Source organism: Cygnus atratus, chromosome 1 (genome assembly GCF_013377495.2).
Source record: "Cygnus atratus isolate AKBS03 ecotype Queensland, Australia chromosome 1, CAtr_DNAZoo_HiC_assembly, whole genome shotgun sequence".
Lineage (NCBI taxonomy): Eukaryota > Metazoa > Chordata > Aves > Anseriformes > Anatidae > Cygnus > Cygnus atratus.
This window is the reverse complement of record NC_066362.1, coordinates 61,483,266-61,497,236: the sequence shown is the minus strand read 5'-3', so window position 1 is coordinate 61,497,236 and position 13,971 is coordinate 61,483,266. Positions and strand designations below refer to the sequence as shown.

The following is a 13,971-nucleotide window of genomic DNA, read 5'->3' as shown; positions in this document are numbered from 1 at the left end:
CTGTGTAACAGGTCTACCTCCTGACATGTAGTTAAAACTATTATTCTCACCCCCCTCGATGATGCTGTACTCCTTGTACAACCAGATTTCCTTTGAAAGGTATGTAGGTGGCCAGAGTGTTAAGACCACAGAAACATCATCAATAATAGGGTCCATCTAAACAAAGAAGCAGAAATAAATGCCATCCTTCCCCTTGTATGGGAAAATATTCTTAGTCTAGAACAAGAACCGTTACACAAGAAATTAAACAGATAAGACTGAGGATAATACTCTTAAATCACATCTTGTACTTGTGAGCTAGTCATTCTTCCCTTTCCTCAGCCAGCATCTCATCATAGAGAATGAGGGAAACAAAACACACAACAGGGAGAGCTAGTCTGGGGTGTTGGTCTGGGCAGACCCTCTGCTTTCACAGGGCCAATCAGCAGCCAGAATTTTCTTGGACAACACAAATTCAGTAACCCAAAGTAAAGCTAAATGAGCGACAGTTCTTCCCTCCCACCAGGCGCTTGCTGTTCTGCTTAGAGGTTTCAGACTCTGGTAGCTTGGCACTTCCTAATGGTTGGTCCTTCATGAGGGTCTGGGCAAGGCGGGCTGCTTTTAATTCCCTGCAGGGAAGAGAAAAAAAAGAGGAAAGTAAGAAAGCTACATTGTGTGTGAATCCCCATCATCTGGGGAAGAAGGCTGTGAACAATCTTGCACAGGAAGGTTACTGCAGTACTGCTGAATGATGACTTTTGACCCCAGGTTTGACATGAAAATTACTATAGGTTTCTCCACAGTTTCTACTCCTGACTGGATCAACTTTAAAGGTTTAGGTAGCCCATGCCTCAGGTCATGAAACACTCAGACCAGCACCACTATGAAGAATCCCTACCTCAGTCTTCCCCCTCCACATTGTTTCACTATTTGTATTGGTGGAACTTAGATCAGTGTCATTCCAAGCAGCAGATATCTAATAAAGGCATATACTTCTCTACTGTTTTTCTTCCCTGATGCTTGCTGCTCTCCCAGAGCACTGTCTTTTGTCTACACTGAAAACCTGTTCCACAGCTGATTATTACAATGATAGGGGTGGTACGACCATCTGAGCACCTGGAAACATTCCTGCCAACAACAGCAGTGAGGGAGCATGGGGAAGGAGGATGTCTGCCACCCCCTTGTATTTTTCTTATCTTGCTGTGCAAGACTCCTATCTGTTCAGTAGTATTTTCTTATCTGGCGACGCATTGTATCAGTATTTTCCATCACCCATGGTTGCAGTAAGCGCACAAGTTCACTGCTCTAGTTCAGCCAGTGTCTCAAAGCCAGAAGTGAACCACAGCTGCCTTGGCGCCGCAAGTCCCTAGCTACAGCCCCACAGCCCTTCCAGCCCCAGGCACTGTAACTGACTAAGTGTTCCTGCATGCTAGGTCTCTCAGCACTGCCTCCCTACATTTAAGCCTGGTGATCAGACCTGTCTTCTCTCCCTCGTGCCCACACAAGCCCTACCTTTCCAGCATGGCAGTCTTACACTTCTCTACATTTAGCTGCTTCTGAAGCTGGACAGCTTTTTCAAGTGAAGGACGGAGAACTGGGTGCTTAGTAAGAGCTGTGGCAGAAGGTCTTTCCGCTGGGTCAGGATGGATCATGAGCTAGAGGGCAAAGGAGTTCAGGGTTTAAAACTCTATCACATGCGAACTGGAAAAATCCCCATCCTGTTAAGACTACTTACTCACCTTGAGAAGTTCAAGAAAGCCATTGGGAAGCTTCTGAGGGATCGATGGGATATTGCCTTTGCGGATGTGGTGCCACATGGCCCCATTGTGAGGCAGTGGTCCTGCACCTGCTGCTAGAGCTATTGTGAGTGACAGAGCAAAGATGTCCGCCTTTGGCAAATGGCAGTATTGCTGTAGAGAGAAGATGAACTGTTATACGAAGAAAATATCTTGTTATACTCAGAGATGTTGGGATATCAGCTCAAAAAGCAGCAGCTAAACAAGTATATGATACTGCCTTCACTGTCCCAGTTAGTTTTCTCCTCTTTAGAATAAAAACTTTGGCCAGTAATATTGAATTTTGTAGTATTGTTGGCTAATTGTTAATGGCACATCAGCTTTCACCCACTCATGAGGAGCTTGCAGCCCACACTAGAATCACCAGAGCAAATCTAGGGGACAAACACCTAACAAATGTGCCTCTTGCCCGTACCACAAGGCAGTAAGCCAGGCATACCCATCTCAAACCAAGGACTGACTGCATGTGATATATTGACCAAACAGTTCCTAAATCCACTTGCAGCACAGGAAGATAACGTCACTTAAATATCTGAGCTGATGAACACATCCAGGCTGGTTGTTACATACTGATTGCCTTTTTGCTCACTGGCCAGAGTGACAAAACTACTGCAGGTTTAAGAAGAGGACTTGCATAGTTCCTCAGCTGTGCCTCCTACCTCTCCACACTACCTAGTTGTGGTTTGTTGTACAAAGCATTTGCCTGGATGCATACATCACTCAGTCTCAGTAGTCACATCCAACAGTTTTATGTCCACTGGATATGTAACATGAAATGGACTCAGTTTTTGTCCCATTCTCCCACTGCAGGTAAAATAGTTGCAATAATCTAAAGTTGCTTCTGAAGCATGTTAGAACAGCATGAAGTACATTAGGATAATACCCAAGCCTATACTATTTCAATAAAGTTAACTTCACTGATTTCACAGCCAGACCTGGCACAGGGAAGAGAAGACAAGGAACACATCAGAATAATTATTTTACTATGGTTGATCTCTCTCCGTGCTCACCACCCCGTTCTCCCACCAGCAGCTTTACCTCTTGCAATATCTCATTGGCCAAAAACCGTCTGTCTCCTTCCTCCACTTGGGGGTTTGTTACTGATGTCACGTGGCCAAGATCACCTAAAAATAAAAGAAGTGTCCAACAGAGCAGACAGAAGTAGATCTCCAGTAAAAACCAGCTTTTTAAGAGCACCTTTTAAGAGCACCAACAGAATAATCAGAAAGAGTAAGAGAACAAGCCTGCTTCTACACAGGAATCTGGGTTTGGAAACAAGCCAACAAGTTTTCCAAGACTGTCACTTCAGAGGAATTAATTCTGGTAAGTACAAGAGGTATTTAGGATGATGCTATCAGTTCTGTTATGCAAATCTCTTCAGCAACTAGGACATAGCAATATCAAGCAGTAATGGGCAGCCCTAAATTTAAGTCAGTTGTAAAGTAAGCAAAAAGCCTACCGATCTTATACATCACACCAGAAGAGAATTCATCTTCACTGTCACTCTCCTCCTGCCCAGCATAGCCCTCAACTGCCAGCTTGTGACAGATGAAGATATTACCTGCAAGACAGTGAAGTTCAGCAACTATTATTTGAGCAACCTGACTGCAGCAGTCAGCAGTCTGACAACTCTGTAGAAATACCACCTGTCAAGCTAGCTAGCTTCGCAGCCAGGGAAGTTATGCATGAGCTTTCTGCCCAGCTTACATATCCAGCAATACAACTGACAAGACAGTTGTATCTTATGCATAAAATATCCTAGGGTAATCAACTTTTCTGCCCCTCCCTCTGCTCCACAAGCTGGGAGCATGATTTCAGCACAAAAAAAGGAGATCCTCTTATAAGGATGTAACTACATGACTGTGAAGGAAACATTGCTGTGGATATGCCCATCCTCAGCTGCACAGAAAAGAAAGCTTGTAACTATATTTTGCAGAAACTTCATCCCTCAGTGTAAGCACAGAAGAAATAAACATTCACTTCTCACTGCAGCTCTCACAAAGGTTGAGCACCCTGCAACAGAACTGCAGCAAATAAAGTGTCTTCTGCAATCCTACTTGCTCTACTAGTAGGAAAGTGATTCCCATGAACGAGAATTATGAGGATCATAAGAATTAAAGTCTGCCAGCTATCAGAGAAGGTTCTGTTTTACAGCCACAGCAGTGGAAAGCTTAGAAATCCACAAGACATTCACTTTCTAGGGCAAGATACTCTTTCCTTTAAAGCACTGTAATATATCCAGCCAGCAGTGGTCACAGGGCAAAGGAAGAGTGCTACACTTACTAGGTTTGATATCCAGGTGTACAAGGCCAGAGTTGTGGATGTATTTTAGCCCCATAGAGACTTGTAACAAGATCTCCTTCAGCTCTGCTTCAGAGAAATACTGTCCACGTTTTTCATTTTCCAGCAGTGCATCTTGGAGACTTCCACCTAGAAGAAAATAGTCAAAGACTTTATGGAGCAGCGTTTTTAGAATATAAATTATTGACCAGAGCACTTGCAGGCTTACTAGTGACATCCCTGACCAGACCTGGATATCACCACTTGATACCAGCCTTCCCATTGCCTTGGAGCACCCTGCTGCCTGCCTGCCGGGCACTAAGCAACTGCAGTTCTACCTACAGCACCAAACAGGCTGACCTAGTAGTGATGCTGCTGCAAGTCTACAGAGGAGAGGTTTATTACTTTTATCTTTATAGGCATAAAGCAAGTATGCGAACAGTGGAGCAATGAAATTAATCCCACATCCACTAGTGGTAAAGAATGCAACATCTGACAAAGCAGGGAAATTCTGTGCATCTCCATTAAGGCAGCTTGGCTATTTCACAGGACTAGCAAATACCATTGCCTCACTCTCCATCAGTTTTCTTTTCACCGCTTCTCCTTTAGTCTCAAAAGTTCATTCACTGGAACAAAAATACATCCCTGTGTTTCACAGTTACCTCCACCAGATTTAGAGTTATTACTCTGAACTGCTATCACCAGTGATCACAGCTGCCAGGCTGCAACACCAGACGAGCAAGGAGAGCTACACACCAACACCGCCTTTCACAGCTCCTCTGTTAGTCAGAGGTGTCTTTTCCAGCATCTCCCAACAAGCCACATGGCCAGAGCAAACTTGGGTGAGTGTACCACCCTGCTTGCAGCACCAGTGAACAGTTCACCCCATTATTTAACTCCAGTCCTGAGCAGGCAGCTGATGAGACCTTTCTCCTAGCCAAGAGGACTGTAAGATACTCATCTTAAGTGCACCCATCCCAACACCTCAGCCTTTAATAGCACCGTTCTTACCATTACAATGCTCATTTTGGATAATCATGTGATCATCTTCTGCCCACGCTGAGTAGTAGCGCACAACATGGGGGTGGTGTCCAAGGACAGCGTGAGCATAAACCTCACGCAATGCCAGCTGCCTAGAGAAGCATGCACAGAAAAAGTATTGGGGACAGGGCATCAGGGGCTGCTCAGGGACCATGAAAAGAGCCATATGTTGTAGCCTGTCCTGGGAGAGGGAAAGCAGAGGTATTTTGGACTACTACTTTGGTTTTGGCAGACTGACTAGCTCTCAACTACTGAAGCAAAGCCCAGCCCTTAAAAAGGATGTTCAGAAACACCACATCAAATTAGTTGAGTAGCTGTCAAAAATACTGAACAAGTCTTTTATTAAAGAGGAAGAGGCAGATTTGAAGCAATTGCTTCAGTATGTCAGCACGCAGAACTGCATGGTCAATACAGATGCAGAAAGGCTGCACAGTGGGGTAGGGCAATGCCACAAATGAGCTGTTTAACAGTTATTATTTTAAAGACAGATTGGCTGTGTGGATTTGAGGAGCTTGGTAAGTTGCCATGTCACTTTACAATGCCTGGGGATTCTTCTCTGACATTCATATTCAGCAGACCTAAAGCGGTAACTTTCTCCACCTTCCCACTTGTTAGAGTGACAGCAGCCAGCTTTTGCTCCTACCACACTTCTCAGATACCTTTAGGTCTACACTCCTTTCCCATCACACCTCCCAAAAACACGTCCATCATTTCAACCAACAGTTTCTAGCTAGCACACTCACTCATCCGAGGATCCTGCCAGAGGCCTCTTGGAACGTTTGATGGCATAAACACATCCATCAAGGCGCTTGATGCACTTGTAGACAGAGCCAAATTCTCCCACACCAATCCTTTCTAGCTCCAGAAATTCCTTCTTGTAGCGGGAAACCATATTGCTCTCTTTCAGAGGACATCTCTAGAAGGTCATAAAAACAGCAGAGACAGCAGTATGAGTTGAAAGTCAGATAACATTTGCCATGTTTTCAGAGATGTGTAGCATTTACCTACACAGAGCTCCCATTTTGCTCCCTCTCCCATTCTGGATTCTACATATGCATGCAGATACGCTTCCAGTCCTTCCACTTAAAGAGGTCACACTCTTTCTGGCCACCTAACAAAGGCCATCTTGACCTGACTTGGCCAAGATTTTTTGTTTGTTTTATTTTTAAATCATGACCTGCTAGCCATAGTTAGAAATCACAGCTAAGGAGTAGGGAAGCAATCTAGTTGGCTGTATATGCCTAAACACCCTTGGGTTATTACCATTATCTCTTCTCTTGGCAGCCCTGCCCAGTTCCTCGAACCCATGGCTGATGAAGTCAGGCAGGGAAGAACAGTGGGGAACAAATGTACTTGTCTTTAGCCCACGTACTGCAGACCTGAAGACCTGTTACCAGCCTTGATAGGTGGACATCCAGTATTGCTGAATTAGCCAGACTCACGTACAGAGCTTGGGTTTCAATAAGAGGTATGACTACCCTGGGCTCAGGAGAAACTTGGTGCCTTAGTTTAATGCAGCCCCAGTAACATAAGAGCTGCTTTACTCTGTTAGTCAAGAGTGCCTGCAGCAAGGGCATTCTGCATCAGTCCAGGCTCTCATCAGGCTTGATGCACCAGCTGTGACTAACTGCATATCATCATGTCTCAGTATTTGTATTTCCAGCTCTCTCCTCACCAGGAGCCACTTTTCCACAAAGGGCTAAAAGCCTGCAGATCAGCTGGAACATTATTGCTACAGTAATAGACCCCAGGGATATAGAAGATGCTAGTACTGCATGTAGAGTCATGTCTACTGGCAGGGGAGGTAAGCAAAGAAGAAAAGATAAGCAGTGGAGCATGAAGTGAACAAGAGAATGGACTAAGTGGTTTTTCTTTATCATCCTGCATCCCTTACAGGGATGGGGGTTCACACTGGACTGCTTTCCAGATAAACCACTGTTGTGATTGCTGCTAGACTGATATGACCTTAAAGCAAAGGAGGTAAAGAGTTGGCTCCTACAGCCAGGAAAATGGGTCCATATCAAACAGTAACTCTTCACAACAGGCTGCATTTCATAAGGCAACTGTATATTACAGTATCTTAACTCAGGAAATAAATACAAGTCCTAGTAGTTTTATACCTGTAGCATGCTCAATTTTAATCACTGAAGCAGAATAATATTTCAGTAAGTCACAAGTAATTTGAGGCTTCCATCTAAAGAAAACAGTAATTGTGGTAGCCCCGGATGTTGCGTGGTAGAACTACAGCTGCGTAGTAAATCTGCCGCAGACCTGTTTTCCTACAATACCAGTTTTCTCTGCTAGAGGGCACTGGACATTATTCTTCCAGTAAGCCTAAGTACCTCACAGTTACAGCGAACAGTTCCACCTACCTGCACAAGAGATGTTTACTTAGAGGTGCTGCTCAGGAAAATTGAGCTTTTTGCCACACCTGAATACAGATGTGATCCAGAAGCCACCTGGATGAGTGGTTTTCTTCCAGATAAAATGGAAAAGGAAGGGCAACTGGACCCAGCTCTGCCAGCATGGCTGGGGGTACAGAAGACCTTGCTCCTGCCCCATGCAGCCAGGCCAACACAGCCTGCCACAGAGGTTTGTCAGCAAAGCACAGGCATCAGCAACAGCAAGACAGATTGGTTCTGCATTTTAAGGCAGTGTCTGCTGTTCTGTAGCTACACAAACCATAGCGGGGTCTATCATGGACCCAGAGAAGCACAGGCTCCCCAGCTGGACAAGAAAGCCCAGGGCAGGGGGCAAGGGGAAGCCCAGAGCCCTTTGCACAGCTCTTCCACCACACCAAAGACCAGCAGGAGTAGAGCAAAGGGCAGCAGCAGGGAGAGGCCCAGCAAGGGTGCACTGAGCTCTTTCTCCAGCACTGCCAGCAAAGCTTCAGTGTAGAGCCAGATTAACACTGATTCACAGCTGGCCTCATTAGAGCCTCATTTGTGCACTGGTCAGAGTGGGATTTTCAGCCAGCAAAAACTTGTTTTTCATACTTGCTATAGTGAAGTACACAGGTCCACAGATGTAGGTAGCTCTGCATTTACTGACACTATCACTTTTCTCTAGACTGAGTCCCTTTTTTCTGTACCTCAGCTTTCCTCACACGATGGTTGCACACAGTAGCCAAGGTTGCTAACTAGCACAATATACTGTTTTTGGTATTCAAACATTAGAAGTATTGTCTTAGCTCACCTGATGAGAGCTACAGCAAGACATTTGCCTTCTGAAGGTGAATAAAGAATTTGCTGCCTCATTTCATAAGTTTGCCATTGTGCCTACTGCAGTTGAAGCTCAGATCTTGATACTCATCCACACCAGAGCCATTCAGATCAAGGTCTTTGTGTTTGTGGTACAGGTACATACATTTGCAATATAGAAACCATGTTACCCTTACATCCGAAGATGCTCAGTACACTTGTTCATAGCTATGGTAATGCACATGCTTCTTCAAACCACAAAGGTACTGTCATTATTTACAGTGATATAGCAATACGGTAATTACTTTGCCTCAAGGCAAGGAGCCGAAATTATTATAGTTCCCAGAATGACCTACTGACCAAAATATGTGAGTCTTAGGATCACTTGTCAAAGTTTGATCTGCTTTAACACAAGTTTCCTTTCAGAATTATTTCCAAGTTTGCTGTCTCAAATGTTAACATCAGACATCCAGCTTGGAATTATTCTATCAGAGGTACCCATCTTCTGTCACAATGCCATAATTTAAAATCCAATAGGTGAATAAGTTTCATCAAGCACTGTATCTTTGCTAGCATCTTGTGCTCTCTGTAGGAGATTATGCAGAGGCACTTACCTTGGTACGTAGATCCTGTTTTAATTGGCTTCTTGGATCAGGATTCCTCCTATAACAGAAGTTCAGGAAAGTCTAGATGCATCACTTCAGTCCAACAACCAACTAAGATTTGACATGAAAACATCTCACAAAACAATCAAATCCCATCCCTACAGATGTATTTTGTAAAGGATTAGTATGCAGTGAGGTTCTAAGCGAAGCCTGAAAGGCTGTAGACTCAAGCTAGGAAGTCTCAGTCAAAAAAATCTTCCATCTATCAATTTTTGTAGTGCCCACAGGGCACAGAAGCATCATTCAGGGCGACTTCCTGCTGGCTACCTTATTTCTGGTGAAGATACATGGAAAATGGCCTTGCACAACAAGCTCCTAGTGATGGAGGAAACTGCCCTGCTGTGCTTTCAATGGGGTGGGGAGAAGCCTCTGTGCTCTTACAGCTGGGGCTATGAAAGACAGACATCATTGTAGTACACAGGTACTTGACTAAGTTTGTGTTGGCTAACCCAAACCAGATTTGGACCAGAGCTTTTGCAGGTCGATGATATCAAGTTCCCACCTTAAATCTATAAGATATGCAAGCATGCACATCTTCTGAGTCCCAGATGTGGGCGTAAACCAACCTAACTCCACCCCACCTGTGGTCAGGAGAGAGGTGCAGTTTTCTTCTAAAGCCAAAACACTGGGGTTCACTGTTGAGCCCCCACTTACATTTCTGAACAAGTGAAACTATTGGTTTTACTCCTATTTCTGTTCTATTACCCTCATGTCTGCTGATGTTTGTTTTTCATCAGTGAATATGACTGAAGTGGATGATTCATCATTAGCAAATAAGTCTGAGTACTAGATGTCTCCTTCATTACTTATCTCATTCAAACAGACTCCTTCCCACCTGTTATTTAAGAGCAGTTCACTTACATCTCTCCTCTGACTTTCCGCTTGCCATTAGGAAGAAAGAGCATTTGCCGGTATGACTCTGGTGTAAAGGGATTAATATTGACAAGAGAAGATTGGGTAGAGTCATCTGAGTCAGTGCCAGGAGTAAATCTCAGATGTCGGAAGCCTTTGGGTGGGACCTTTGACCCAGGTGAAGGGAAAGCTGTCTTGGATAACAGGCTCTGTATTGAGGGGAGAAAAAAAAAGCCATGAGCCAACAAATGTTTTGTTGCTGCCATGTCAGAATAAAACCACTGCTGTCCTGCAAATGAAGGAGAACTCAGCTCCCTTCCTTAGGATAAGGGAAATCACAAACTCTACATGCTTAGTTTAGTCCTGACAGCTTTCTCCTTCTTCCACAAAACGTTAAGTTCATTACCAAGCCCTTTCACTGTTCTCTGCTGTCTTGGGTGAAGGCTGCAGAGACACTTCTACAAGCTCAGTCCTCAAGAGGAACTAGCTGTTCATGTTTCCCACCTGCAGAGCCACAGAAATTGCACGATGGTTGCATTAACACGGAAGACACAATTTCATCAAACCTGGACTGTTACATCAGTCTGGCCAGGATGGGTTTGCCAGGAAGATAAGGCTGGGACACGACCTGAGTTCCCTTCTGGTTCCTCAGCAGTAAGCAGCATTACAACAGAAAGCGTGTTAGAAATATTTGGATATGGCTACTGACAGAGCGACCAGAAAACAGGTCCCCTTGAGCAACAAAATAAAGTTTCAGAAATTAAATTCAGAAGGAACCTCTGTATAGTCTAGGTCCCACTTCCCACAAAAGACAGGCCACTAGTTTTCAGCCTACCAGGCTAAAATCCTGCCCCCAAGTAAACCATAACTTAAGAAAAACACCTATCTTGATCCAAAGATAGAAAAATCAACTAACTTTGTGATATTTGAACCCTTCACTGACTACCAGCTTTTTTGAAATAAGTCTAGTTTTTCAGTTCGCATCTGACTTGTTTCAGTTTCAAGGTGGCAGTAAGAAGTCCAAATGGGTTTTAATATACCTCTTTCTCCTAGAGGAAAGCCCTTAGAAAGGCCTTTAAATCCAGAACTCTCTACCATGAGGATCATGATACCTGTTTTTTTGATCCAACAGAGTTGCCTCTTGTGATTCTGGAGCCACATCTTCACTGATACCTAGAACTCCTCCCACCCCTCCCTGATGTTTCTAAAGAAAAGGTAGTTGCACTCAGTATTGTGCATCAGCCAGACTGATGCTGCACTGAGGGATATAGTTACTTCTGGGACATTCCTATATTTCAATACCATACTGGCAGTTTCAGCTACTGGGTTATTATAACCCTAAAGTCCATCTTGATCACTTTCTCAAGCTCCAATCTGTATACCCTTGTTCTTTGTTGGAAAGCTTCTGCATACAGATGTATCAAAAGCAGTATATGCTTAAGTCCAATTTACCCGGGAGCCAAGAAGCTCTATAGGCTTGTGGCTACGATCTGGTCTAGCCACAAGTCAAGAAGAGGATATGAGATACCATCGCAGCCTGCTGTTGCATGCATGCAGCTTCCATCTGCCTTGCTAGAGCTCTATTCCATAACCAGATTTGTCTCCTATAACATCTGAGAGCAGCTGCTAACACACAGGGTGAGCAAGGCAGCTACCGTAGCTATCTCTAGCAATTTGTTCGAGGATTGGGTATGTACACAACATGTAGTTGTCTGCCTGCTCTGCCACATGTCTTAGCTGGGGCTCCAGTGCTTATCTGCGTGCAGTTAGACATGGATCTGCTCATACCCTTTCTCCCACCTTCAAATGTTCCATGATCAGTGCCCCCAGCCACCCTTACAGGCAGATTGAGGCCTTTAGAGCCCGTCTACTGCAGCTTACTAGAAAACGAAGTGGAGTGAGGCCCTTTAGAGCCACTTCCCCCAGAGAGGGGCAGGGCACTCCTCAGTACCTACGGCCGTGTAGTTGGTCATGTGTGGCCATAGAGCCACCCTTCTCTCCACAAAGGCACATTTCTGGAGGGGAGCAGAAACAGAAGCACTTTGATGGAAGTGAGAAGTCAAATCCTAGCTCAGAAGTATTAAAGCAACCGGCCTACCAATAGAGAAGGAACATTGCAAGGCCTGGAAGAGCTCCATTTCATCACAAGTCTTGAATGGTAGAAGCCAGCACACACAACAAGAGATATTTAGGAGCAGAGAAGCTGCCTCCAAGTCCGCACTTGCACTCACAGAAGACAGGATCAGTTGTATTATATTCTATACAAGAAGCTTCATGGAAAGTAAGGGGCCAAGACCATTCTCCTAACAAGCCAGATAAGTAGATAAGTGACATCTTAGAAGAGCAATGCAGAGGAAGACAGGCTAGTTTTCCTCCACAAGCATACATTGATTTGTTGCCCTGAGAACAAATTCCTGCATTCCCCAAGATCACCGAACAGCTCAGTTACACGCAAAGAGAGAAGCGACATCAATGAACAACGAGCTGGTTGGAAGTCTTCCAGCCTCACTAGACAAAGTAACGCCCAGCAGCAACGTCACCCCCAACATGCTCTTTCAAGAGAAAACCCACTTTCATCCAAAAATGAGCTGAACAGAGCATGCAGTGTGGGCAGCTGCCTGCCTCCAAGCTCCCCCTGGGGCAATGAGCACCTCAAAGAGGCACATTTGTCCCTCAGGGAGCACAGTGCACACTTCCTACAGAGATGATACAGACATCCAGTGCCCTAAGCAGAGCGTGAGGGACACATGGGCAGCCAAGGCATATGGCCACTTTTTTTTTTTTTGAAGTCTGGCTGAACTAATACCAGTTAAGTAGTTTCAACAACAGCTTGGAAAGAGTCAAAACACCTGCTCCCACACACAGGTTTCTATTCACACTTGGAGAATAATCACTCCATAGCTAAGGAGCCTGCTGTCCAGGTTTCTAACAGAAGAGAAGAAGGCCAACAATGGTTAGCACTAAAAACGTGCTTTCCACAGAGCTAGAACAGACTCCCCACATCACACACTCAGCAATACCCCAGTGATGCCACAGACCCTGCCCACCAGGACACAGAGGTGGTGTGTGACATTACCTTGGGAGTGTGCGGGGTGTCACAGAGCTGCAGCTTCTTCCAGGTGATGTGCAGCGGTGTCTCAGCATTGCCACGGCTCCTGGTCACACCCAGGGAAGTCTTCAGGGTAGGACTCACCCAGGCTTTCGTCCTGCTCAGGAAAATCTCACTGAGTTTCCTGTGAGGGGTCACAGGGAGAGGGCTGTCCCCTTGCCACTTCTGGGAGTCGCAGCTCCTGAGAGGGCTTGAACTCAGGGTATCCTCCTCATGTAGGCTTCTCTCTTCACCCTCTTCTCCACAACTGGAAAAATCCAGCCTCTGAATGAAATCATCGCTGCTGTCCCAGTCATCCATTTCACCATATGAAATGGAACAGATAGAGCTGATCCTGGCCTGTTTGGTTAGAGGGAGAAGGGCAGAGGGAGAGGAAGGCAGCATTATTAACACAAGCAGAATAACTGCCCCCTCCCTTAGGGCACACATAACTAACATTTAATTGCATTGATTAAGGATTGTCCCAGAACTCCTAACTACAAATCCTTTCAGCTATCATTCATAGGACAACAGCTTTGACTTCCACTTTGCTGGTGCAAATCAAACAAAACCCAGAAGTCACTACCTTTCCCAGTGAGCTTCCAAGGGAAGTTCTCCACCCACCAGCACTTCATCAACTACTGTCGTCACAGAGACTGAGCTACCAAACCCTACAGAGCAAAGCACGACAGCCCTCCCCCACCCTTTTCTCTCTTAAATTCCTCAAGTAGAAAAAGGAGACCCCGCTCCACCTACAGCCGTAAAAGCAGAGGGACCCCTAAGCTGTTACCAAACACCTTACAGGGAGCCCTCCTCCTGCGCATTTATAACCACCTTACACCTGCCCCATTGCTAATGGGAAGCAGCTGGAGCTCGGCAGCACCTGCGTATGGCTGCTGGTGGCTGGGGGGCTGCTGTGGGTCTGGATCTGCTGTGCCTGCAGCCAGCTCTACAGGGAGCCAGTGCTCCCTCTGAGTCATCCCCTTGCTTCTGCACGCTCTTCCCTCCTCCAGCTTCCCGGCCCTGCGGGGAGGTGATGTTTGCTGACAGCCAGGCTGCTTCGTGTTAAT

The 13,971-nt window shown here is 45.4% G+C and overlaps 1 protein-coding gene across 1 annotated transcript; it reads right to left on the bottom strand.

The window, feature by feature from the left end:
• Positions 1 to 454: 454 nt before the first annotated feature.
• WEE2 (WEE2 oocyte meiosis inhibiting kinase) lies at positions 455 to 13,222 on the bottom strand. The gene is made up of 11 exons (XM_035568571.1): positions 12,890 to 13,222; positions 9,823 to 10,022; positions 8,911 to 8,959; positions 5,840 to 6,012; positions 5,067 to 5,188; positions 4,059 to 4,205; positions 3,235 to 3,336; positions 2,814 to 2,899; positions 1,719 to 1,889; positions 1,492 to 1,634; positions 455 to 608 (listed from the first exon to the last, which is right to left on the bottom strand). Exons 1-11 carry the CDS (start codon positions 13,220 to 13,222, stop codon positions 455 to 457), a joined length of 1,680 nt encoding a protein of 559 aa, XP_035424464.1.
• Positions 13,223 to 13,971: the final 749 nt, after the last annotated feature.